This window comes from Vanrija pseudolonga, chromosome 6 (genome assembly GCF_020906515.1).
Source record: "Vanrija pseudolonga chromosome 6, complete sequence".
NCBI lineage: Eukaryota > Fungi > Basidiomycota > Tremellomycetes > Trichosporonales > Trichosporonaceae > Vanrija > Vanrija pseudolonga.
Window position 1 is genome coordinate 1,489,383 of NC_085854.1, and position 23,281 is coordinate 1,512,663.

The 23,281-nt window shown below is 62.9% G+C and overlaps 9 protein-coding genes across 11 annotated transcripts; 3 read left to right on the forward strand and 6 right to left on the reverse strand.

Annotated features, from left to right (window-relative positions):
• Positions 1-1,659: 1,659 nt before the first annotated feature.
• On the reverse strand, positions 1,660-2,230 carry LOC62_06G008362 (uncharacterized protein; the record flags this gene model as incomplete). The annotated part of the gene is made up of 4 exons (XM_062774888.1): positions 1,660-1,770; positions 1,833-1,982; positions 2,024-2,168; positions 2,215-2,230. The coding sequence occupies 4 exons, from the start codon at positions 2,228-2,230 to the stop codon at positions 1,668-1,670; spliced, it is 414 nt and encodes a 137-aa protein (XP_062630872.1). The 3' UTR covers positions 1,660-1,667.
• Positions 2,231-2,833: 603 nt separating this feature from the next.
• On the forward strand, positions 2,834-3,638 carry LOC62_06G008363 (uncharacterized protein). Of its 2 annotated transcripts, none has more exons than XM_062774889.1 (4): positions 2,834-2,957; positions 3,061-3,363; positions 3,414-3,509; positions 3,548-3,638. In XM_062774889.1, the coding sequence occupies exons 1-4, from the start codon at positions 2,867-2,869 to the stop codon at positions 3,574-3,576; spliced, it is 519 nt and encodes a 172-aa protein (XP_062630873.1). In that variant the 5' UTR covers positions 2,834-2,866; the 3' UTR covers positions 3,577-3,638. The 2 variants fall into 2 exon arrangements, with proteins under 2 accessions (XP_062630873.1, XP_062630874.1); XM_062774890.1 differs by having other exon boundaries at positions 3,253-3,363.
• A 21-nt stretch (positions 3,639-3,659) lies between these two features.
• ASHR1 (Histone-lysine N-methyltransferase ASHR1) lies at positions 3,660-5,813 on the reverse strand (the record flags this gene model as incomplete). Its single annotated transcript, XM_062774891.1, has 8 exons — positions 3,660-4,138; positions 4,179-4,313; positions 4,350-4,533; positions 4,569-4,745; positions 4,782-4,954; positions 4,993-5,020; positions 5,056-5,429; positions 5,477-5,813. 8 exons carry the CDS (start codon positions 5,811-5,813, stop codon positions 3,660-3,662), a joined length of 1,887 nt encoding a protein of 628 aa, XP_062630875.1.
• A 334-nt stretch (positions 5,814-6,147) lies between these two features.
• On the reverse strand, positions 6,148-10,049 carry TRR1_1 (Thioredoxin reductase). Of its 2 annotated transcripts, XM_062774892.1 has the most exons (13): positions 9,756-10,049; positions 9,636-9,698; positions 9,092-9,533; positions 8,947-9,036; positions 8,785-8,906; positions 8,663-8,749; positions 8,515-8,607; positions 8,342-8,451; positions 8,219-8,292; positions 7,355-7,574; positions 7,096-7,203; positions 6,929-7,048; positions 6,148-6,875 (listed from the first exon to the last, which is right to left on the reverse strand). In XM_062774892.1, exons 1-13 carry the CDS (start codon positions 9,822-9,824, stop codon positions 6,200-6,202), a joined length of 2,274 nt encoding a protein of 757 aa, XP_062630876.1. In that variant the 5' UTR covers positions 9,825-10,049; the 3' UTR covers positions 6,148-6,199. The 2 variants fall into 2 exon arrangements, with proteins under 2 accessions (XP_062630876.1, XP_062630877.1); XM_062774893.1 differs by lacking the exons at positions 8,219-8,292; positions 8,342-8,451 and having other exon boundaries at positions 8,508-8,607.
• A 386-nt stretch (positions 10,050-10,435) lies between these two features.
• LOC62_06G008366 (uncharacterized protein) lies at positions 10,436-13,366 on the reverse strand (the record flags this gene model as incomplete). Its single annotated transcript, XM_062774894.1, has 3 exons — positions 12,753-13,366; positions 12,591-12,675; positions 10,436-12,542 (listed from the first exon to the last, which is right to left on the reverse strand). The coding sequence occupies exons 1-3, from the start codon at positions 13,030-13,032 to the stop codon at positions 10,436-10,438; spliced, it is 2,472 nt and encodes an 823-aa protein (XP_062630878.1). The 5' UTR covers positions 13,033-13,366.
• A 2,064-nt stretch (positions 13,367-15,430) lies between these two features.
• On the forward strand, positions 15,431-16,085 carry CKS1_1 (Cyclin-dependent kinases regulatory subunit; the record flags this gene model as incomplete). The annotated part of the gene is made up of 4 exons (XM_062774895.1): positions 15,431-15,524; positions 15,608-15,626; positions 15,721-15,883; positions 15,984-16,085. 4 exons carry the CDS (start codon positions 15,431-15,433, stop codon positions 16,083-16,085), a joined length of 378 nt encoding a protein of 125 aa, XP_062630879.1.
• A 255-nt stretch (positions 16,086-16,340) lies between these two features.
• On the reverse strand, positions 16,341-18,590 carry U2af50 (Splicing factor U2AF subunit). Its single transcript, XM_062774896.1, has 4 exons — positions 18,510-18,590; positions 18,402-18,455; positions 17,812-18,342; positions 16,341-17,773 (listed from the first exon to the last, which is right to left on the reverse strand). The coding sequence occupies exons 1-4, from the start codon at positions 18,520-18,522 to the stop codon at positions 16,545-16,547; spliced, it is 1,827 nt and encodes a 608-aa protein (XP_062630880.1). The 5' UTR covers positions 18,523-18,590; the 3' UTR covers positions 16,341-16,544.
• A 683-nt stretch (positions 18,591-19,273) lies between these two features.
• LOC62_06G008369 (uncharacterized protein) lies at positions 19,274-22,022 on the forward strand. The gene is made up of 3 exons (XM_062774897.1): positions 19,274-21,106; positions 21,157-21,424; positions 21,461-22,022. The coding sequence occupies exons 1-3, from the start codon at positions 19,501-19,503 to the stop codon at positions 21,858-21,860; spliced, it is 2,274 nt and encodes a 757-aa protein (XP_062630881.1). The 5' UTR covers positions 19,274-19,500; the 3' UTR covers positions 21,861-22,022.
• On the reverse strand, positions 22,007-23,139 carry EXOSC7 (Exosome complex component RRP42). The gene is made up of 3 exons (XM_062774898.1): positions 22,849-23,139; positions 22,149-22,737; positions 22,007-22,092 (listed from the first exon to the last, which is right to left on the reverse strand). The coding sequence occupies exons 1-3, from the start codon at positions 23,085-23,087 to the stop codon at positions 22,036-22,038; spliced, it is 885 nt and encodes a 294-aa protein (XP_062630882.1). The 5' UTR covers positions 23,088-23,139; the 3' UTR covers positions 22,007-22,035.
• Between the last annotated feature and the right edge of the window lie 142 nt (positions 23,140-23,281).

A 23,281-nucleotide genomic window follows, 5' to 3' on the forward strand; every position in this document is an offset into this window, starting at 1 on the left:
AGGCAGGTTGCAGCACAATGAAATCGTGCTGGCAGGTTGGCGGCGGCGGAGGCGGCGGGAGGGGCGTGCGCGGATGGGTGGATGGTGGGTGGAGGGTGGTCCACGATGTGCGACGTACCTTGCTTGAGCTCAGACTATGGGAGGTGCAAGTTGTGCAGCAGCGAGGTTTTGATGGCGACGACGAGGGAGGAGATGAGGAGGAGAGGAGGAGTGACACGAGATGGAGTGGTGGTAGCAAGTGCTAGTAGAGCTAGTAGTGCCGTGTGCCATTGGGCGTGTCGCGCCAGTTTGATACACCCACCACCATCAAAGTGCATTCCATCACACACTACACGCTGCACGCTGCACACTGCTGCCTGCTCACGCCCGCCTGGCTGGGTTCATTAGCATTCGTTTGATGATTAGCGTGTGCGTCGCGCTGTAGCCAGTCTAGCCCCAGCCCACGCGCCTGGCCTCTGTCAGCGCGAACCGTGCGCGGTCCCATTTCCCTGTGCTTTGCGCCCCGACCCTGAAGTGGGCCCAGGGACCCGTCGGGATCAAGGGGGGGCACGCGGCACGGCGCTGCCTGCATCCACCCAGTGTCTCCAACCTGCCGATCATGGCATGCAGGCACTTTGCTTTTCACGCACACTGCAGCGAAACCAAGGCTGACCAAGGCTCGCTACACACCGCCGGCAACCCAGCCCTGAGACTGGGCCACATCATCTGCTGGCTGGCGACGAACCAGCTCCACGGCACCACGGCCCGAGGTGACTGTCCTTTGTAGACGCTGACGCGATCTCGCGCCGACGCGTCGTCGAGACGCTGCCGCATCATGCTTTGCAGCAACGTAGTGTGCCGTGAGCAGCCCACCTTTGCAGCTCGCTTGTGCCCGTTCGCTCGCTTGGACAGGTGGCACTCTGCACCAGGTCTGTGTGCTATAACTGTCGCGCCGAGCCCTGAGGAGGGAGGAGATGTGTGACAAGGTTGGATTTCACGTCGGTGCGGGCCGTGGCAGGCCACCACTGGCCAGGCTTATTGGGCTGTAGCAGCATCTCTCGCTCGCCGTGGTGGCTCCGCGACCGCGCCGCGCCGCTCGCTCCCGGTGACCGAGGCAGCTTGGCCAGTGGCAGCCAACTGCCAGCACAGCCTCACACACACACGGCGACAGCGACGCCCGCGCGACCACCGTCCGAGACAAACGAACACAGTCAGGACACGGCGGCGAGCGCCACCGACGCACCCAGCCCCGAGTGTGCCAATTCATTAAGCCGAGCCAAGAGCCAATAGACGGGGCATGAATGCGGCAAGCACGTCGGCGGCGTCACCACGTGTGTCGTGTGTCGGCGGTGCGCGGTGGACGGCGCGGCATCGCGCCGGCCGGCGACGCACTTGTGCTTGCTTGTCACGACCACCATCGAAGTCTGCCACACCAGTGGTTCCCTGCCCCCTGCCATGCCATGCCACACCGCACGGGCGCCCAAGGCCGCCGCGCCCACGGCGGCGACTTGGCACCCCGGGCTCGAGCTCACCCTCGCTCGGGCACTCGCGTCGCGTGAGGCACTTGCCCTCGGCGCCAAGATCCCAAGATCCAGCCGCCAAGAGCGGCCACATAGCTACATGGCTGTTTACCGAGGCTTCTACGGCCGTGGCGTGGCGATCAGTGCCGCAGCATTCATACGGCTCTTCTACGCGAACTCGACGTGCAGCTCAAACGGCAGCTCGTCCCCAGACTTGTAACCCGCCGGCACGCCATACGTCCCACTGCCCGAGATGCCCGCGAGCTCGCCCCTAGATCGAAAGATAATGATAAGCGCTTGCTTGCCCGCCCACAGCGGCCAACGACCACTTACGTGCCCGAGATAATCTGCCACTCGGCAGTGACGACGCCGTCTGCGAACGCGCCCTTGGCGAGCGCCGTGAAGGTGCCCTGCCGGCCGAGGAGGGTGCCGGTGAATACCTGCTGTCCGACGAAGGTGTTGGCGTCGTCCGACTGGTATGTCCTGCGCGTCACGTCAGCGCGGTAAAGGGGCGGTTGGCTCACTTGATGTACACACCCACTGCCCAGCCCGAGATCTGCGCCCCGTGGTACTCGCGCTCCTGGTTGCAGAAGTTGGTCTTGACTGGCACGTCTCGCGACGCGGGGACAGGCGTCTCGGTGTACGAGAGGACCTTGAAGCTGGACGTGACTGCGGGGGTCAGCGTGCGTGGTCACTAGTGGCGAGCAGGACGCACTGGTAGAAGGCGCCATTGTGTGTGTGGGATGATGGTCGCCGCTGCTCGCGACTTGAGACGTCATTTATGTGCGCCGCCGCGATGCCATCTTACGCCGTGGCACGCGCCGCCCGCCGCAGTCCAGTCATCCGGCGTCATCATTCCGCACCGCGACCGAGCGCACCCGCAACCGGCACTAGTAAACCCACCGCGGTGGCGGCGCCGTGTCGCCGATGCAATCCACTCATCGCGCGCCATGCGCTCCGACACACCATACGCCCCGCCTCACTGATCAACTAGCATGCGGATCCGTGTATCTCGCCTGTCGCTGCTACGGCGCACCCTCGGGTCCTTTACCCCCCCGCGCGCGGTGCTATTCTCACCCCCTTGGCACACGCAATCAGTCTCGCGCCTCTTCGATCCCTCCGTCTCGCACATCAGTCAGTCACATGAAAGCAGCAGCGGGTGGGGGCACGCGTTCCTCGTAAACTCTGTTCTTGTGCGACGCGTCGATCGGCGGTCCAGTCACCTTTTACATAAGCCTGCGTGGCGACCACGCGAGGTCACGTGCACCACCATCCAAGCCCACTATGACACCATGGTGCCGCCGCGCGCCACCCGCCCCCCCAAGCCACTCACACACACGACACGCACACCCGGTTGACTCTAGTCCATGTCTCTCCCCCTGCTATCGCGCATCGCACCCCTCCTCTTCCGCCGCCAGTTATCCACCACTACAGCATCCATCATGGCCGACAAGCAGGGTAAGTGCGCGTGTCCCCCCTCTATCCAGCCTCGAGCGGCCACGTCCCGCCGCCGCACCCCGCCCCTCGCCACCCGCCTCCGCCTGCGGAGCTTACGGCCCAGTCCGCCTCCGGCTCATCTTCGTCCTCGCCGCCGCGTTTGGCGTGCTCTACCTCGCCCATGTGCGCGGGTACACCTCGACTGCGTTGTCGTACGCCGGCGTCGCGGGCAGCAGCGGCGGCGGGGACTTTGCCACCACCAACACCCACGCCCACGGCCACGGCCTCACCGCGGCCCACGCTGACCACGTCCAAGTTATCGTCACCTTCAAGAAGGGCGCCTCGAGCGCCGACAAGGCTGCGATCCTTAACGGCGTCGTCGCCAAGGGCGGCAAGGTCGTCGACAAGTCGGACGCCGACTCGTCGAGTGAGTTGCTGCCGCACGGGAGCGGGTCAGCGGGTACTGACCGTTTCAAGTCTTCCCCTACGCCGTCGTCTCCATCTCGCCCGACTCGTTCGCGGCCCTCCAGTCCGCCTCGCTTGACGACAAGCACGACGTCATCAAGGGTGTTGGTGAGTGTGAGCTGGTTGACGGCGCTGACGCCAAACAGAGGAGGACAAGGAGGTCAGGATCCAGTAAACCTGGGCAGCGCCCTCATGAACGTTGTACCCATGCTGCTACCATGCAAAGTTATCAAATGATGATCTACCTGCTTCTCTCTACTATCGCCGGCGAAGCATCTCGAGCTCCTCCTCGCACTGAAGTAGCAGCTTGCCCATCTCGGCGCCGACGTCGCCCCCGCCTCGGCCGAAAGCCGCCTTGCACGCCGCCACTGCCTCGCGCAGGGCGCGGACGGCGTCGAGTAGTCGGCCGACGCGCTCAATAACCTGCTGCTGGCCCGCTTGGCGCACCGGCGTGATACCTGTCTGGCCGAGCTGGTCGGTGTCCATGGACAGCAGCTTGGCCAGCTCGGCCATCATGACGGCGATGGTGGGGTGGTTGGCAGGGTGAGCTTCGCGCGCGCCGCTGATGGCGGTGCGGAGCTGGCCAATCGCAAACTCCCACACGGAGAGCTCGGTCGGCGGTGTGAGAGTCAGGACTTGGAGGCGGAGCAGGGGTAGAAGGGGGTAGGTCGAGCTAGGGACGAGCTTCTGCAGAGCAGTGATGATGGGCGACAGCTCGGGGCCGGCAGTGGCGTAGTCTGGAGAGGTTAGCATAGTCAAGATGCCGTTACACCTCACCTAATCCTCCAGCCTCATCCTTTGCGAGTGTTGCCTTTCCTCGCTCGATAAGGACACGCAGCGCAGGCACGTTGATGCCGAAGGTGTCGCCGCAGGCGGCACACTTCACCGTCGCTTCGCCGTCGTGGCGCAAGTCTGAGTGGGTTAGAAAGGCACCAACAAGATACCCACCAGGCATGCGGCCCCGCCCATCCTCCTTGCACCCAGGATGCAGCACGCTCCACCGGGGGTCAACCCACGCCAGGTCGGCGTTCTGCTCGCACAGCGAGCACTTGCAGTCAAACCCGTACCGCTCCGACAGGTCCTTCTGGCGCTCGGCATACGGCAGCGACACGTCGATGTAGGACGTGAGGACCTGGTGGGTTAGCCCTGCGACAACTTCGTACCCACCTCTTCGCCGGGGCGAATGTCGCTAATAGCAACGACCTGCATGTCCTTGCCGCCGCGGGGGAAGACGACGACGGCGTTCGGCTCACACGAGTGGTTGAATAGCGCGCAGACGGGCGACGTGGCGACGCCAATCGGCGTCAGGTCTGGCGCCGAGAGCGTGAATGAGTTGACGGAGAACTGGCGGGTTAGCTCATTTCCGACCGAGTCACCCACCGCCGAGCACATGTCGAGCAGCTCCGAGGCGCTCTTGAACCCAAAGTCGGCCATGTCGGCCGGCTCGAGCACGTCGGGGTTGGCAGACGGCACAGCTGCGTTGAGGTAGTGCCTGATATGCTGAACCTGCCCTGCGAGCTTCATCGTCGCGGCTTCGTCGAGCGTCTTGGCGTCTGGGGGTTAGGTCGAGTCGCGAGCGCTTGATACCTACGCGATTCCATAGCGGCGACACCAGCCCACTGGAGGTCAGCAATGCCCATGATTTGGTACGCACCCAGTCCGGATCCCGCCCAGTGGCATCCCTCGCCGCCTTGCGCGCCCAGCACATACGCGCCACGGCGCGCCCGGCATCGCTCACGACCCACGAGTTGTCGCGCCCGTTCTTCGCCTTGTCGGGGAAGGTCCGTGCCCACATGCCGCGGATACGGTCGAGGGCGGCGCACTCGGGCTTGTGCGCGGGCCAGTCGGCGCGCTGGCACGCCGCAGAGCAGTAGTGCAGCGCCTTGCACTTTGCGCAGCGCGACATCTTGGTCTCCTTGAAGCAGTTTGAGCAGCGCGTCTGGAGGTGCGCGAGGGAGAGCACGGCGACGCGGGGCGTCGTGCTCAGCAGCGTGGTGCCCGACCAGTCCTTGCGCACGGCGTGGCCAGCTGCGGCGTGGTCAGCTTGAGGAGGAGACGGGGAAGCTGCTACACACCTGTGATCACTGCCGTCGTGGCGAAGAGCCCGCGCCCGCGGTCCGGCGTCGAGCGGATGGCGAGGGGTGGCTCGAGGTCGGGGTACGCCGAGGCGTCGAGAGATCCTGAGGCGGGAGGGGCAGTAGCAGCGGCGGCCTTGGGCTCCTCAGTCGCCATCTCGACGTCGGCAGGTGCCGAGGGGGCAGCCGACACCGCGGAAGGCGCGAGCTCAGCTCCGGCCGGCGCGGTCGTAGCGGGGGCACCAGCGCCAGCGGGTGCAGCGGTAGCGCCCACGCCGTGCCGGCTGCTTGCTGTCCGCGCGTCCCGCTTGCCCTTGAGCGACTGGAACGAGGACATGGAGAGTGAGTGGGATGGTGAGCGATGGAGAGGGCGGCAGTCGACTTGGATTTTGTCGGGAATGGCAGAGTAAAGTGGAGGCCCGAGCCGTGCCTGGCGCCTGGGTGACGGGCCGTCAGTCAGTCATCCACCGAGCGAGCCAAGCATTCGGCGTACAGCCGCGGTCGTCAGACCCACCAGTGCTGAACAATCACGGCGCATTCGCATCAACGAGCAAACAAGCTGCAGTGCACAGTGCAGGCAACGTAAGACCGGCCCTGCGGCTCACTTGCAACGATGCGAGGTCCGAGACAGTACAAGCGCGCGCACCCCACCGCGTACCCACGCACCAAGGCAAGCCTACATGACTATACATCACACAAAATCGCCGATCTAAGTCTATAAGTTTAGTGGCCGTTGCCGTTGGCAGCGGCCTTCTTCTCGGCGGCAACGACGTCGGCGTCCTCCTCCTCCTCGGCGAGGAGGCGCTCAGCCTCGAGGCCGGCCATGCAGCCCGAACCAGCCGAGGTGATGGCCTGGCGGTAGCGCTTGTCCTGGACGTCACCGGCAGCAAAGACACCAGCGACCGAGGTCTGGGCAGTACCGGGGACAGTGATGATGTAGCCGTCCTCGTCGGTGGCAACCTGGCCCTTGATGAGGGCAGTAGCAGGCTCGTGGCCAATGGCGTAGAAGAGGCCGTTGACGGGGAGCTCGGACGACTCGCCAGTCTGGACGTTCTGGAGCTTGAGCGATTGCAACAGCTCGCCGTCACCGAGGCACTCGGTGGCAACAGTGTGCCAGAGGACAGTGACCTTGGGGTGGGCGAGGAGACGCTTGGCCATGATCTTGGAGGCACGGAGCTCGCCACGGCGAACGAGAACGTAGACGTGCGAGCCGTACTTTGTCAGGTACATGGCCTCCTCGGCAGCCGAGTCACCACCGCCAATGACGGCAAGGGCCTTGTTGCGGAAGATGGGAACGGCACCGTCACAGACGGCACACGCCGAGATACCGCTCTGCCAGTACGTGTCCTCGCCGGGGAGGAAGAGGCGCTTTGCCGAGGCACCGGTGGCAATGATGATGCTGTGGGCGTCAGGATCAGAACCTCTTTTGATTGCAGATCGGCGTCTACTCACGTGTCGGCAGTCAAAAAGTCGGCCTCCTCCTCCTCACCCTCAGTCCAGTACTTGAAGGGACGGGACGAGAGGTCGACCTTGGCAATGGTCTCGGTGATGATCTCGGTGCCGAAGCGCTCGCTGATATTGTCAGCAACTGACCACATCGCACACCACACTACACTCACGACTGGGCACGGAACTTGTCCATCATCTCGGGGCCAGTAACGCCCTCGGGGAATCCGGGGAAGTTCTCGACATCGGTCGTGGTGGTAAGCTGGCCTCCTGGGGCGAAGCTGCGAGTGTTAGCGGTGTCTAGGCGATAGTGCGTCGCGTGTTTCGGGCAGGTCGGCCGAGCAGCGGCGGCGCAGTGGTGCGGCGGGCGATACCGGCGCTAGCCTCGCCCTCACCACCAGCGTCGCCGCCATCACTCCAAACTCAACTCACCCATTAGCAAGCATGCCCTCGTAGAGCACGGGCGTGAGGTTGGCACGGGCGAGGTAGATGGCTGCCGTGTGGCCGGCAGGTCCAGAGCCGATGATGACGGCCTGCGAGTGCTTCTTGGCCGACTTGACGCCCGACTTTGCGGGGACGCGGATCGAGGGGACGGGGAGGGGAGCCATCTTGAGTGCTGGGTTCTTGCGGAGCTGGTCGCCGGTGGAAGTGGCTGCGAGGTGGGCTGGGACGGAGGCGGCGGTGGGGTGGGCCGAGGGTGTGCTGGTGTGCAGAGAGCGGTGGGCGGCGCGGCGGACTGGGTGGAGCTGGCGCGGCGAGGGGAGACGGGCCCGGGTGGGTGCGATGAGGTGGCGGAGTATGGTGGTTGTGTTTTGGAGGAAGGGAAAGAGAGAATGTTGGTGATGATGGAGACTTTTTACGTGTTGAAAGTCGTGCGTGCAGTGCAGCAGCGGAGGCGGCGGCGGCGTCGACACGCAGAGGACGACGAGATTGCGCCAGATGGCTCAGCTGCCAGCACGCAACCTGGTCGGGCGGGGCCAGGCCGTAGAAGTGGGAATTGACATAATACACCCGACGGCCGAAAACCCGCGTTTAGTAATAGAAACTTGACCCGCTGACACATTCAAATCAAGACACTGACTGTCCTGTTACCCGGTAACCCACCACGACGGCCCATTACAACCCAGCAAACACGGGTCCACTTCCGTGTCACGGGTAAACATGCATGATAACACAACCTAGCCAGGCTATACTCTATCACGTAGCATGTAATCAGCCTCGTCGACGCCGACGCCGTTGCCGTTGCCCCGCGCCGCGCTCCTCCAGTCACAGCCACGGCGTCACCGCGCTCCGCACCAGGGCTTCGCCAGCCCAACCAGACAGCCGGCATGCCCCAGCGCTTAACTAAACTTCCAGCGGTTGCCACAATTCTCGGACCGTCAGCATTGCACGTCCCGGCCGTTGTGACACTGCACTCACCGTGCAACTATTTTCCGCAACACGAGGTGGCGTCGAGCAAACAGGGAGAAACAAAGGGTCAGCATATATTCTGGCAGGTCAGTCCTCCTCCCTACGTACGTGACAAAGGTCTACGGTGCGTCAGCGCATGTCATCACGGGGCGTGCCGGGCGTGCACCGGGTCTACTACTCACCGTCATCGGCTCGTCTGCAGAACGAGTCTGCATCTGGTAGTAGGTGCACTTCCTCTGGTTACACCTTGAGCACTTGAACGCGTCGGTTTCGGCCTTTGGATTGTCAGCTTTTCGGCTGTGTGTGCGGTAAGACTGCGCCTCCACCCACCTGGGTTACGCCGACCGCCTTGGCCTTGAACAGGTTGTGCTCGGCAATCTTCTCGTTCTTAAGGCGGACACTTTCCGAAGCCATCTCCTGGGCATTGTCAGCTCCACTCCCCTCCGTCTCACGGTCCCACGCACCTCCTTGGTCATTCTGACGACCTTGTCCGCCGACACGGCGCCGAGAACAATCTCGTTACGGAGGCCAGGGTTGCCCTTGTCCTTGAGGTTGAGGAAGAGGGAGCGCATCTCTGGGATGGGTCAGTTACAACTCATCACATCAACACCCACTGCCGCGGTAGTCGTTGCCCGTCGAGAACTTCATGAGCTTGAGCGCTTCACGCTCGATGGCTATCGCGCGCTCCGAAAGGACCTTGGTTTCTGCAATCATCAGCTCCCATGCCCCATGCACACACCCGCGTCAACGCCCACTCACGCGCATTGCTGTCGCTCGCCAGCGCGTCGTAGATCATGACGACACAGCGATCGCGCACCTCCTCGCTCGCGTACTCGGTCTTGTCCGACCGCAGTGTCTTGTCCACGCCGTCGTCCTTGGCCGTACGCGGCTTGGTGCGCGTCGTGTCGATTGTGCTCAGCGGAGGCGGCGACTTGGCCTTCTCCTTGCCGTCCGGCGTGCCAGGAGTACTTGCCCCACTGGCAGATGCGGGTGCCGACGCCTCGGCCTTGACGCGCTTGACGGCGTCGCCACCGGCAGCCGCTCCGCCCTCGTCCTCCTTGCTCTCCTCGTCGCGTTTCCGCTTGCGCTTGCTCTCGTCCACCGCGTCCTTCCACAGCTTGACAATCTCCTGCGCGAGCGAGCTCACGCCGGGAGTGGCATGCTTTCGTAGCTTGCCGACGGCGACACCGACACGGGATGTCTAAGCAGTCAGCACACAGCAGCGAGCACACAAGTCCGCCGCGCATCGGGGCGGCACACGCCCCCCAGTGATCCTACACGATAGACACACAACCCCACTCACCCTCAGGAGCTCCTCGGTGGGCTGCACATCCGTCTTGAGCTTCTTGAGGAGGCCAATGACGTCCTACATGGGTGTCAACAAAGCCGGGCAACTCAAACGCGTGAGGAACACAACGCTCACCTCGGTCTTGCCAGCGGCATTGGCGTCATTCAGCTCCTTCACCAGGCTAGTGAGCGCCGTCACGTCCATAGTGCTACGATGTAGGCTAACGGTGGCGACAAACGCGCAGAGATGAAGGTGGAGGGCTCGGGGAGAAGGTGGTGGTGTGGAGGCTCGTGTGCCTGGTCGCTTTTGCGCTCGTGCCGAGGTCTGCCGAGCGTGATACGGGTATGGGTAGGTGTCGCCTCTAGATTCTTGCACGGCTTGTGCAGTGCTATCGGTGACGGTGACGGATTCGTTGTTGTAGAGAACAAGTGGGTGTTGATGAAAGAAGTCGTCTGAGCGACCTGGTGTGTTAATCTTGGCAACACTCGACGGCCAAGCAGGCTGCTTTTGGCGGTAATTAGAAAATGCACTAAATCTATTAGGATATGGCGACTATTTGGGGTATTAGAAAAAGTTGGTCACGTGACCATCAGGTAGTGTGGCACTTCTCGTTCGAGCGGAGAGGCAAAACATCAGTTGCACTGCTGAAGACATCCGCATGCACGTCGGCCAATGAACCACCCTCGCCTCCTTGCAGCTAATAAAACAAAAGAAATGTCATCTCCAGGACGAGCTAAGGGCACGGCCCAGACGAACTATAGAACGAAGACATGTGTGTGCAGGCACGATCTAGTGCGCAGATGAAACGAAATGAATTAGACACGGTGGCGCGAGCGGCGAACAGGGTTCGCGACGGGCGCGCCGTTCCTCTTGGCCTTGTTCTTGGGCCGGCACTTCTTGGGCTTGCTACCCTGCGAGGTCGGGGTGGCAGGGTTGAAGTGCGGCGCTCCAACGGGCACGCCACTGGCCGAAGCCGTGGCAGAGGACGAAGCGAGCGAGGGGGAGGCAGCAACAGGGGCACCAGTGGGGGCACCAGCGCCGGGGGTGGATGCCGAAGACGAGCTGGTGCCCGCACCACCGGCAGCTCCAGCGCCATAAGAGTCTGGAGTAGCCGTCGTGGGGTCAGCCTTGGCGATAGTGGCCTGAGCACTGGAGACGGACGATCCGCTGGCAGAAGCCGAGGGCTCAGAGTACGAGCCGTTCAAGCTAGGGCCGGCGGCGAGAGCCTTCACAGCAGGGTCACTGGGGAGGGCAGCGAGGTTTCCAGCAACGACGCCCGAGTGAGAAGCGGAGGCAGAGCTCGAAGTGACGGATGATCCCGAGGCCACAGGCGAGCCAGAGGCAACAGGGGTGCCTGATCCCGACGAAACCGACGAAGTCGTGGGAGTGGGAGTTGACGCATTGCCGCTTGGGTTGGGACCAATGGGGCCGGGGGCAGAACCACTGCCAGTGTTGGAGACGAGGCCAGTCGAGTTGTCGGGGCTGTCCCACCACCAGCGGCCGGTAGTCGAGAGTTGCTTGTTGCCGTCGCGCCAGAGGGGCCAGCCGGGTTCGTTACCGTCAGGGCCACCGGGGTAGGCACCGAGACCGACAGCCATGTTGTAGTTCCACGGCGGCGGGTTGTTGGGAGTCGCCGTAACGATGGGGGCGGGGCCATTGATGTAACCCGTCTTGGGAACGCCGTTGCCATTCTTGTTGACGGAACCACAGACGGGCATGACCTTGCTGGCGGGAAGAGCTCCGGGGCGAGGGTTCTGGCCGTTGTTCCAGTTGTTCATGTTGGTCTGGTAGAGCGGGCAGATGCAGGGAGGCTCAACGCCGATGAAGGGGGTCGTGTCGCTCATGCCAAAGACGCTGTCATGCTTGTTGGGCGCCTGCGAGGCCTTGAGGTTGTTGGCGACGTCGGCAGCACTGCCGACGAGCACGGTACCGGGGTTGCCGATGGCCGGGTCCTGGCCCCAGGGACCAATCTTGCCGTTCAGACCAACCGTCGGCGGGTACTGCTTGAGCCCGTCGAGGGTCATGGTGGCACCAGCGGGGAGGTTGACAGCAAGCGGGATGATGGTCTCGATGTGGGTGTCGTCAGTCCAGTAGACGTTGGGCGCGGACCATCCCGGGTCCTCAGTGTACCAGGGGCAGTCTGTTGGCTTCTTGTCACCCCCGTTCAGAGGCCAGCGGGGGTTGCAGCCGGGAAGGTTGTCGAGAGGGCGGTAGAAGCCAACTTCCTCGTCAGGGATCATACCCTGGTGGCGACAGGCGAAGGCGGCCGTCTTGTTGTTGAGCGGACTGTTGAGGGGAGCGCAAGTGGAGAAGTCTGTGCCTGGGCCGTTGGTGTTGCCACACTGGGCGATGGTCTGCGACAGGAGCTCCATGTCCCAGCCCGAAACAAAGTCACCGTGGAAAGTGTTGCCAGTCTCGTCACCGTTGGAAAGAATGAGGTTGACCTCGTTGGGGCGCCAGCGCTTGAGCTGGTTGTCGTTGAGCTTGGAAAGGGTCTGAAGCATGATCTGGGGGTACTTGATCGGGTGGGACGGAGGGCAGAAGGAGCCGGCCCAGTTGTTGAGATACGTGCGGCCGCCACCGGCGAAGACGGGCCACGTGAGATGCGAAAAGTGGTCCCACGAGTCGAGCGACTGGTTGGCCCAGCCGCACGAGGGGAAGTTGATGCTCGAGGTCATCTCGCGGCAGCCATTGGGGAAGGTGGTGCCGTTGGGCAGCCACGCGCCCGTGCCCTGCTCGCCGCAGCCGAGCGAGATACCAACATTCCTAAACTCGGACGTGTTCCTCTCCATCGCAACGCCGCTGACAATGCGCATACCCTGAGGGAACGGCTGCGTGTTGTATCCGGGCATGTGGTAGTAGATGCGGCTCATGGTGGTAGTAGCCTCAAACTTGCCGTTCTCGTTGATAAAGTAGATGGTGCTGGGGGTCTGAGTACGTGCAGCACCAGGTGTTGGAGTCCAAACTCACGGAGTCCAGTAGTTGGAGCGGTCGCCCGCGACAATGGTCGACGAGCATGCGCTCTGCTGCTGCTCGTCGGGAGTGTTGAGGACGCCTGTGTGTCTTGTTAGATTGTCTGTGCGCGTCGTGTGTGCCTGGTTGGCTTGGGCGGCACCGCCACGGGCGACTCACTCCTAAAGTTGGACGCCCCGACAATGTTGTGGACATGGCCACCGACCTTGCCCGGGTCGACGATTGGGTCCACGCGCGCAACAACAGTCGTGCCGACCCACGAGAGGATGAAGTGGTCGCTCGGGGTGCCTGGCCAGCCGTCGTTCGTGTTGTACGGCGGGTCGAGGGTGGGCGAAGTGACGCCGAAGATGTCGGGTCCGGCTGGGTAACCGGGGGGCGTGAAGGCGGCGGCGGCAGTCGACGCGCCGGCCAGAGCCGCGAGAAGCGCGACGGCGACCATTGTGCGTGTCGTGGGGAAAAGTACCAGGGGGAGGAGGGAGGGAGGGGGCAGAGGGGTACGACTAGAAAGACGTGTTTGTGCCGTCGTTCGCCTGCGAACCAGAGGGCCTATGTAAAAGGAGGGTGGGGTGGTGGTTTGTGACCAGAGACGGAGAGAGAGGGAGAGAGAGAAAGGAGTGAAGGATGGGAGCAGACACACAATGTCGTTTCCCCCTTAAGACGGTGCACAACCAAGAAAAGAAGCAACAACGAGGGTGAGGACAAAACACTGCAGCAGGAAGCGACGACAAGAGAGAAGGATGGGCACGCCGCCGTCGCCGCCGCCTGCGCCGCCGTTGACGCGCGTGAGTGGTGCGGGCCAAAGGAGGGAGGTGCAGTGAAGCAGCACCCAGGGGTAGTGCCGTCAAGGATGCACGTACGCGGGCGGTCACCCTGCAACCTGCAGCCTGCACCCAGGTCGTGTGTGTGGGCGTGTGTGCGGCGCGTGAGGGCGGGCGCAGGTGCAGTGTTTCGGCTGTACGCTTGCTTCTGCGCCCTGCCTGCCTACTAGCCCACTCTACCCCTGTATCTGTGATCAGCACGCGCCGAGGCGCCGAGGCTAGCCTGGACGGGATCCCTCAAATAGTAACGTACAAGGGGTGAGCCAACTGCGAGTTTCCAGGCGCCTGGGACTGGGCGGGGCCGGAGGAGGGGCAAAGCACCGGAGGATTTGGGGGGGGGGGGGGTGCACTTCACGTAGCAGTGGTGAGCAGCAGCAGCAGCAGCTCTGGCCCAGCCTGTGCTGCTTTGCTTGCAAGCTGCAAGAGGTCTACCAGGGTTGCTTGTGTGTGATCGCGGCCCGTCGTCGTTTCTGGGTATGCGCAGCCCGCCATCCGACGCCTTGGACGGGACGATTACAGCAGGTATCCATGGCGCCCAGATTGGGGGCGTTGGCGCGTTGGCATCCCGGAGTAAAGGGCGCAAAGGGTGCAACTCGCGGAAAATAGCCCTAGCGCGTTGCATTTACTCTGCTGGCGGCGGCCTCGACGCGGTCTGCCACCCACCACGCCAACGTGCCTGGGGAGGGGGGAGGGGGAGGTGCCGGGTCACTTTCTTGCGCAGGGGGCCGCGTTTCAGGTTGCTCGCTCGACAACGGCGACCAACACACGGCCGACCACCGAGCATGCTACCTTGGATACTTTTGAAAAGGCACGACGAGGAGTGACAGTCAGTCACCACAACACTGGCGATGGCAGTAATCGTTGTTGTTGTTGACGACGGGGCCGCCGCAGACAGTGGCAACATCGTGGTCGCCCACGCCGAGCTCCTCGCCCACCACTCCCACACCACCGCACACGTTTGACTCCACCTCGGTCCGCTCCATGCACGTGCCGAGGCCGACGCTGAAGCGACCGCCGATGACCTGGCCTGGCCCAGGATGCAGCACCACTAGCCAAACTCCAAACCTCTCGTCACTCACCCTCGCTGCGTAACTCAAACTGCTGCCTTGTTGACGTTGACGACAGGATGAGGGCATGTGATGGTTTGAGGGCCACTACTTTGGTGTGAGTGCCGATGAGGTCGTCCCAACGCCGACTATGCCCTGTTTCTTCCTTTTCTCTTGTTCCATTTACGGCCACGGCGTACGACGACAGTGACAACGCGACAATGCGACAACGACAACAACGAGGCCCAAGGGCTATCGCGCTATCGGTTGTCTCCGTCAGATCATGCTGCCGTTCCAACAAGCAGCCCTGCCTGCTTACGCAACATCCTGTCAGCCAATCTCTGCCACCCACCCACCCACCCACCCAACATGCACCATTTGCCGCCGCAAGCCGAAACGATTACCCCGTTTCCTAATGTATCTTTCATCCCAACAGCCGTATTAGCGGGAGCAACTCTACCCCACACAATTTCCCCGCATTTGGCAAGGGGGCGAGCCGAGTGGCTTGAACACAAACACTGGGTGCACCGTGCGGCAGCCGCAAACACCACCGACGACCACACACACACGACCCATCCTCTCCTCATCTCCCTCAACGTTACAATCTACAACAAACGCAAACCACACATCGCATATCACTTAGCCCCCCTCTACCCCTCCCCCTCCTCCGTCTCCTCCCTGGCTTTGTCGTCTCCCCCATCTCCTCCTCCCGCTTGCATCTGTCGAAAACTCAGCCCCGCATTCCTCACAAACAACAGGCACCTGGTAAGTGAGTCGACATGACCAAGGCCCATGGCAGCTGGTGACTGCTTGCCCATCCTTCCTCTCTCTCCAGCTCCTTCTCCGGCGCCTGGGCTAACGTTGTCAGCCTCACCGCATTACCCATACCCATACCCACAGACAATAGGACACTGGCCCCGGCCCAACAAAACAAACAAACAAAACACATCACCCCCTACACACCTACATCACCATGTCCAAGCCCGCAAAGTCGTACAACCCCGACGAGAAGCGCCGTGCCATCGAGCAGTACCACGAGAAGATCAACTACAGCAACCGTTACTCTGGTGAGTGGTGGACGAGGACGAGGCGCCGGCAGCGGCGCCGCCGCGAGGCGCCCCGTGCAGGAGAACAAAGGCTGACTTTACAGATGACGAGTGGGAGTACCGGTGCGTCTCGACAACAACAACCCTCTGAACCCCCCCGTGCTAACGCCGCGTCTCCCTCGCAGTCATGTCATTGTGAGTTGCGACGTGTGCTCAGCCACACACCGCGCACGCCCACTTGTCTCATGGCTGACACCTCTCGTCAGCTGCCAAAGCCCCTGGCCAAGTTTGTCCCGCCCGGCATTCTCGCCGAGGAGGTCTGGCGCGGACTCGGCATCCGCCAGTCACCCGGCTGGGAGATGTACATGCGCCACGAGCCTGTGAGTCTTGCTTGTTGTTGTTATGTTATGCTTGGGCATTGTTGACACTCTCAGGAACCGGTAACTTTACTTTGCCCCTTGCCCAGCTAACAAGTTTCAGCACGTCCTCCTCTTCAGGCGGCCAAGGAACTACGACCAGCTCCACCCCCCACTTGGCGGCTCGGCCGCTGCCGCTCGCCTCGTCAATGGCGGCGCAAAGTAGAACCTCGCTTTCGAGGTAGACCCCCACGCCGTGCCCAGTGCACACGCTTGGATAAGAGAAGAGAGAGAGAGAGAGAGAGGGACAGAGAGGGTAGGAGGAGTCGCCGAGCCGTCGTCGTCGTCGTCAAGTGTCAGCAAGAAGTAGCATTGCAATTCCCGGACCACCTATCGTTAATCCGCTAATTCTTAATATTGCATAAATACCTGGAGAACACTGCATGGGTACCCTTGAGCACTTGTAGGTACCCCGCACACGGGGCCCGTCACAACAATGCATAGCATTTGGCTGCAGCAGCAAAGATAACATTGCCGGAGTAAAGTTTGCAGAACACTCTGTAACGGCGTCGGGGCTAGCCTGATGCCACCTGTCACGGTGGCTGGCCTTTCGGCAGAACATTTTGGTCTGCATGAGCATGTATGTCACGACTCGTCACGCCAGCACCCTCTTGTGTACACTACGCTAACCCAAGATGTCGTTCAAGGCATCGGCCGCAGTCTTGTCAAGGTCCTCCTCTGGAGGCGGCGGGGGCGGGGGAGGGGGAGCGCCGCCCTCGTCTTCTGGTGCGGGAGGCGGGCTGGGAGGAGGTGGTGGCGCGGGGCCGAGGAACTCCTCCTCGCTGACGCTGGCCACGAGGATGGTGCGGCCGCCAAACTGACGGCCACCGAGCGCCTTCATTGCCTTTTCGGCGGAAGGAATGTCGGCGTACATGACATACACGCGGCCCACACCATTCTCCTCGTCGAGCTTGCGGTTCTTCTCGGCCGTCTGGGCAGCGCTGTCGGACGGCTCCCACTTGGTGCTCTTGGGAACGGGGCGGGGAATACGCACACCCTTGACCTCGCCATACTTGGAGCACTCGTCGCGAATGTCCTCAAGAATCTCTCCATACTCCTGGTCGTCGTACAGCTCGTCCGCAGTAACCATGTTGAGCATGAGCATGACCTGAGAGAGAGGAGCGTCGGCGTCGGCATTCTCAAGAATGTTGGACTGGGCGAGGAACGCGGCGGTTCCAGGAACGTTGGGCAGCGCGGCGCTAGCGCGACCCGTCGTAGCTGCACGCTGAACAACGAGGGCGCGGTCACCAAGCTGGAAGCCGTGAAGACCCTGGATTGCCATGTCGGTGACAGTCGGGTCGAGGTACTCGACGAAAGCAAAGCCCTTGGACACGGAGCCGTTACCTTCCTTGACAAGGTTGAAGGTACGGAGCTCGCCGAACGACTTGAGAAGCTCCATGACCTGCTCGCTCGTGAGGTTGGTAGGCAATCCGCCGACAAAGAGCTTGTTGTTGGAGTCGCCGCCCACGCCCATGAACCCAAGGCTGGGGTCAATGCCGACGTAGTCCTTGGGCCTCTTGACCCGGAGCGCCACGTCGCCGAGCATGGTACCGTCAAACTGCATGGCGGCCGAAGCCTCCTCTCCCGTGCGGAACTCGATGAACGCGTACTGCTTCTCCGTGTTGACCTGGACGGTTTGCACGGGGTCTCCCGGCTCTTCAGCGCCAATCTTGTTCTCGAGCATGAGGTTGTTGAAGTGGGTCTTGAGCTGGTCCTCAGTCATCGTCTCGGTGATACCACCGATGTACAACCGCTTGCTCTGTCGCAGGGGGTTGAGCATGCCAGCCGCAAACGACGAGGGCAGGCCGAGGTGTAAGGGCGGGGGGACACGTCCGGGGCCGTAGGTGAACATGCCTACGCAGTCAGTATTGCCCATGGCACTCCAAACCCACCAGTCATCTTGGCTTCCAAAGCGCTGATACCCTCAAACTGGGGAGGGGCAATGTCCCAGAGCGAGGTCTCGACGTGACGAGCCTCGAGAGGAAGAGTGCCCGGGGGTGTAGGGGAACGGCGGGGCGAGTCGCGCCGGCGTCCGCGGCCACCACCGCCGCCGCCGCCTCTTCCTCCATAGTCGTCTCCACCATGGCGCCAGTCGCCACGGTCGTCGTGCCTCCTGCGAGGGGGGGAGCTGCCGCGCATCGGCGCAGCGTACGGGTCTGACCGGTCGCCGCCACGATCGTAGCGGTCCTCACCGCGATCCCGTCTGCGGTCGCGGTCGTACCTGTCGCCGCGGTCGTAGCGGTCCCTGTCGTCGCGGCGGTAGTCGCGGTCACGGTCGCGGTCTCGCTCGCGATCACGGTCTCGTCCATAGTCGCGGTCCCGGTCGCGGCGGTCGCGATCATCGCGATGGCTGTGCCTGTCTTCGCGGTCATCACGGTGGCGCCGTTCCCTGTCACGGTCGTCGCGGTGGCTGCGGTAGCGGTCTGGGCAAAAGCGAGTTAGCAAAGGTGCCTTGGTCGTTTGTTCGCAATAATAAACCCACCGTCATCGCCTCCACGCGACTCTGTGTATGACGCCGTGGCTGCGTCAAGAGCGTCTGCGGGGAGGGTGGTCAGCTGTGCTCTACGAAGCTGTGCCGCAAGCTACTCACCGTAACCGTCCATTGTTGGATTTGTTTGACTGGACGATTGTTTGCTTGCGACTTTTGGAAGTGGAGGGAAGGTGACTTGGGGAGGGGGAGTGGGTCGTAGTCGGAGTGGTGGGAGGTGGTGGCACTGTGAAGTGTGCAGCATTTTGCACGCCTATGGTGGCACGCCTAACACCACACATTGTCGGGCATTTGCGGTAATAAAGCCCCGCCTATTGGTTCTGCGCGCCTTTTTGATTTGACCCTGAACAGGGCTGTTGGCGGATTGTCAGTCGCGTCCAGGCCTTGCGTCCTTGGCTGCATTGTCGCGTCGAGCGGCGACGGCGGCAGCAGCGGGAACTGCTGGCGCGCTGGCGCGCTGGCATGGCTGGCTGGCTGCCCGGCGTCCGTGTTGCCGCTCAATCTATGCAAGTGGAAATGACGCACAAGGTTTGGGATGGGGCATGTGTCGTCGATGCATGTCGGCTACATTCGTTTGTTCGTTGTGCATTCGCCATGCTGCTGTTGCCTCACAGACCATAGGGGGGTGCACAACCACGGCGACGCGCTCACACGGACCGACAACCCTCACCATCTCAACTGTCTCCTTTGCAACAAGAATCATTGTCAGCAACAAGCTCTGGCTCGCTTGTCCCTTCCTCGCACGCTTGCCGCCGCCATTATTTCCCTAGCCTCCTGGCTCGTGGCTCGTGGTGTGTGCGTGTGTTGAGCCCGCCGTTACACCTTTAAACAGGGTATTCCACTCCTCACAAACCCGACCACTCCATCCCGTCCTTGCCGCCGTTGCCGCCGCCGTCGGTCCTCCTCCTCATACACGACAGAACCGACTCTGGCAGGACCTCTGCTTGGCATAAGCAAATCAAAAAGGAAGACTTGGACATTGACCCCTTCAAGTCTCCTCCTCCTCACCCCCCCTTCCCTCTCCCCTCCTCACTTATAAATCTCCATCACACCAAGCCACTGGCGTCGCTACATCGCACCCCCACCCTTCAGCATGGATCCTACGCCCGAGCCCTCTGCGGCTTCCTCGGTGGAGGCGTCCACGCCGGCATTGGCTACCACTGCCGCCAGCCATGTCACTACCACCATTGCAACTGCAGGTGCTGCAGCTCCACCCTCTGCACTCGGCTTCGACCCAACGGGTGCGGCGGCAACGTCGACCAACGTGACTACAGCGACCGGAGCGAATCACCCGCCCTTGCCACCCGTAGTCGCAATCGAGGAAGAAGAGTCTGAGCGCGGCTCGGGCGTCGAAGTGGAACTGAACGGCGCTGGCTCAGACTTTGACCAAGACATTGACGAGTACGAGGAGGACGACTCGTACACCGACAGTACGCCTGCAAGCTCCATCGTCGACGCTCCAGACGGTATGGGCGCCTTCACCCCTCTGCCCGCTGGCCCACCCCCGAGCGGCCTACGTCACAAGTATCACCGTCACATGGCAAGGAGTGCTGCGAAGCGCGAGAGCGTACAGGCGCTTCCCTCGATTCGCGACCTCCAACTTCAATTCTCGGGGGGCGGTGCGCGTGTCGAGCACCGTGCCGGCCTCGGTGTCGGTATCCGCTCATCGCCGCTTGCCGCCATGCTCGAGGACGACGAGGGGGAGGGCAGGCGCGACCGCCTGCAAGAACCCCGACCTTGGAAGGAGGTCCAGCTCGCTCGCGTCAATGCGGCTGAAGCGTCGGCAGAGGCGACTCGGCTGGTGGCGACGATCCGCAAGCGCTGGGGCCCGGGCCGCGGCAGTCCACCATCTAGCCCTGGCATTCCACCAGAGGACCTCCGCGGCGCATTTGTCGAGACGGCGCGTGCTGTTCGACGCGTGCGTACTCTAGCCCTCGCCCTGGTGCCCACGACTGGCCAGCGCCGTGCGTCTGGGCCCGCCGGCCGGTCCGGCGTGCCGACGTTCTCGACCCCATCACGCCCTGCGGTCAAGGCGACCCGTCGTGTGGTCTCGGGTGCGAGTGATGGGCGACACAGCAGCATCCCTCCGCCTGTTGTCGCTGCGCCTGACCCTATCGCACGCGTTCGCCGTGCGGCACTCGACCTCTTGGGGCACCTACGCCATCTCGAGGAGCGAACCCGTCTACAACACGACAAGCCTCCCAAGCTTGTGGTCATTCCCGATGGAGGTGGTGACCCGACAGTGGTCGAGTCCCCAGTGGCGGTGACTCACGGTGCAGACACTACGACATCGCCCCCGAACCGCAGCGACAATTCGTCGCCCGCCTTTGACTCTCCGAGGCGCTATCCCAACCGCCGCCTGTCGTCGCCGTCCAAGGAGCTCCTTTACAGCCCTGCCTCCAGCAACGGCGACCTTCCATATGACGACTTCTCGGACAATGAAGACTACTTCAACGTCAACGACCTCGCGCGGGAGCTCGAGAACGAGGACCGTCCGCGGGAGCCGTGGGAGGACCGACTCGTGTCAGAGGATCGCAGATACAAGGCAGTGTCGCCCACGGCATGGAGCGCCGAGAGCAGAAAGGTCAGCGAGGCGGCCACGAGGTGGGCGGACGCTGTCGAGCGGGCGTTTGGTGGCGAGCGAGCGCCTGCGGGGCCGACAGGTGCTTGGGCCCGTGAAACCAATGTCACCGAGCTGGGTAAGTGCGGCCCCTGCCTGTGGGGGTGGATGGTCCTGACGAGTGCACAGAGCGAGCACGCGCGTTCATCGCTGCACACCTTTCCGAGGAGCACGTCAAGCTGTTGCCGCCGGCTTCCGACTCCTCGGCGCTCCTTGCCCGCCTGAGTGACGGTTACCTCCTGATCCAGGCGTTCAACTCTCACGTTTTAGCGTCCAAACGTCCCTGGGGCGATATTCCAGACGAAGATATTCACGAGACCGTGTCCTCGGCGCCGCAGGGGGAGGCGGCGCGCGAGTGGACCTTCCGGCTGATTGGCAACCTGACCCCATGGGCTGCGTAAGTGAGCATGCTGCGAAGACGTCTGACAAGCAGTGCCTTGCGCCACCGCTACAACCTGCCCCTCGTTATGCCTGCGACGCCAAGCTCGGTGCTGCCGCCGGCTACCGAGAAGAAGACATCGCCTCGGCGTGGCATCCAGCCGAGTGCGCCGCCCTCACGCCGTCGCGACATCCCCCAGATCGACTTTGACCCGTCCGTGGTGGCAAAGAAGTCTGAGGGATGGGAGAGCATGCTCTCGACGCTGCTTAACGCATGGGTGAGCGAGGCTGCACACGAAGCGGGCGGGTCGCGCGTGGTCAGCGCGGCACTTTCATCGACACCGAGCACGCCGCCTACGATCATTGAGACGCCAGGTGAGGCCGCCGAGGTCGACGCAACCACGACGAAGACCGACGACGCACCAAAGACCACTACGACCAGCCACGAGCTGTAATGAGCCACCGAGACAACGAGCCGACAAACACAAACGCAAACCATAACCACACGTTCATTGCCCCCACACACCCTGCATGGCTGCGCTCTAGGCGCCACTGACATATAATGCGGAAGAAGAAGAAGCAGGAAAAAAGAAGATGCATGCATAGGTGTTACAACATGGTGGCGGAGTTTCATGGGAGGTCGGCGTTGAGGGCGGCCGCGAGGTCGATGCCGATGCGCTGGGCTTCCTTGGCAGGATTAGCGGGGCCACCACCACGTTGTCGCGTCACAGTCAAACACTCACCTCGAAGAGGGGCCGCACACGCGCAGCGTCGATACCGTCCTGTCCCTCGAGCCGTGCGCCGCATATCCTTCCATTGGGGCGGACGAGGGCGTGCAAGCGGGTGGGGCACGCTGCCTCCTCCTGGGGCGTAGCGTCGACGAACACCACCTCAGAACCGGGGACGAGGAAGAGCGTGACGAGGACGGGCAGCTCGTCGCGGCCGTCCAAGGGTGCCTCCTCGCCGCCGCCCTCGAGGTCCCAGTCGTCGGCTCCACGCGCACGCGCGCGGCCCTTGCCCTTCGCGCCGCCGACCGCGCCCTTGATGCCCGCCATGTCCTTCTCGTCGCTCACGGCGCCCTCCCACCCAATCTCCTTGGTGCGCGGGACGGCGAGGTCGCCGAGCGCCGCGCGCGCCGCGGCCGCCAGCGTCGCGAGCACCCCGCCGTCGGCCGAGATGAGGGTCAGGTGCAGCGTCGGCACGAACGCCTTCTTGTCGCTTATGCGCAGGGCCGGGATCGTGGGGAGCAGGTGCTCGTTGAGGAGCGTCGCAAAGTACGACGACTGTTGCGTCAGGTCCGAGGACGAGGCGTGCGGGTACGCCTGGGGGGTGCTGGAGAGTCAGCCGCTGTGTTCTCCACCTCTGTCGATGCCAGAGTGCTCGCCTCGCCTCGCCGCGCCGCGCCGCTCGCAAGCGAGCAGCTCGCGCACCTCGCGCACTCACATGTCCACCTCGATCTTGCCCTTGGCCCCCGCGTCCCCAACGGCCAACACGACGCCCGCGACGACCTCGGTCTCGCCGACGCGCACGCGCGCGCTCCCGTTGGCGGCGGGCGCAGCGCCATAGCTGACCTGCACGGCGCGCGGCTCGAGGAGGCCGCGGCCGTCGAGCCGCGTCGCGGGGGACTGGGTTAGGCCGGTGAGGATGTAGCTCCGCTCCGAGGGGGAGAGGGTGGCTGTCATTGTGGTGTGGGTGTGGGTATGTCCGTGTCCGTGTGGGTGTTGTTGACGAGCAAGGTCGAGCTCGGTTGATGGCTTCGACGCAGCTGAACATTTCAGAGTGTGACGCAGAACTCGGCGCCACCGTGGGAAACCGCCATCCGTCGCTGCCAATGTCGACCCGAAATGTCTGCGATGCGCGAGTTCGAGTCCATCAT

Excerpts from the sequence above, each read along its gene's own strand:
- TRR1_1 (XM_062774892.1), bottom strand. The coding sequence starts at position 9,824 with ATGGACGTGACGGCGCTCACTAGCCTGGTGAAGGAGCTGAATGACGCC. Across the intron at positions 8,608-8,662 it reads AGGCGGTCGGCGTAACCCAG|GCCGAAACCGACGCGTTCAA; the intron begins GTGGGTGGAGGC and ends GACAATCCAAAG. Across the intron at positions 6,876-6,928 it reads GACTTTTTGACTGCCGACAC|CATCATCATTGCCACCGGTG; the intron begins GTGAGTAGACGC and ends TGACGCCCACAG.
- LOC62_06G008363 (XM_062774889.1), top strand. The coding sequence starts at position 2,867 with ATGTCTCTCCCCCTGCTATCGCGCATCGCACCCCTCCTCTTCCGCCGC. Across the intron at positions 3,364-3,413 it reads GTCGGACGCCGACTCGTCGA|TCTTCCCCTACGCCGTCGTC; the intron begins GTGAGTTGCTGC and ends GACCGTTTCAAG. Across the intron at positions 3,510-3,547 it reads CGACGTCATCAAGGGTGTTG|AGGAGGACAAGGAGGTCAGG; the intron begins GTGAGTGTGAGC and ends GACGCCAAACAG.
- U2af50 (XM_062774896.1), bottom strand. Across the intron at positions 18,343-18,401 it reads GTCGCGTGGAGGCGATGACG|ACCGCTACCGCAGCCACCGC; the intron begins GTGGGTTTATTA and ends GCTTTTGCCCAG. Across the intron at positions 17,774-17,811 it reads TTTGGAAGCCAAGATGACTG|GCATGTTCACCTACGGCCCC; the intron begins GTGGGTTTGGAG and ends CTGACTGCGTAG.
- EXOSC7 (XM_062774898.1), bottom strand. The coding sequence starts at position 23,087 with ATGACAGCCACCCTCTCCCCCTCGGAGCGGAGCTACATCCTCACCGGC. Across the intron at positions 22,738-22,848 it reads GGCAAGATCGAGGTGGACAT|CACCCCCCAGGCGTACCCGC; the intron begins GTGAGTGCGCGA and ends CTGACTCTCCAG. Across the intron at positions 22,093-22,148 it reads GTGTGCGGCCCCTCTTCGAG|GAAGCCCAGCGCATCGGCAT; the intron begins GTGAGTGTTTGA and ends AATCCTGCCAAG.
- LOC62_06G008369 (XM_062774897.1), top strand. The coding sequence starts at position 19,501 with ATGGATCCTACGCCCGAGCCCTCTGCGGCTTCCTCGGTGGAGGCGTCC. Across the intron at positions 21,107-21,156 it reads AACCAATGTCACCGAGCTGG|AGCGAGCACGCGCGTTCATC; the intron begins GTAAGTGCGGCC and ends ACGAGTGCACAG. Across the intron at positions 21,425-21,460 it reads AACCTGACCCCATGGGCTGC|TGCCTTGCGCCACCGCTACA; the intron begins GTAAGTGAGCAT and ends TCTGACAAGCAG.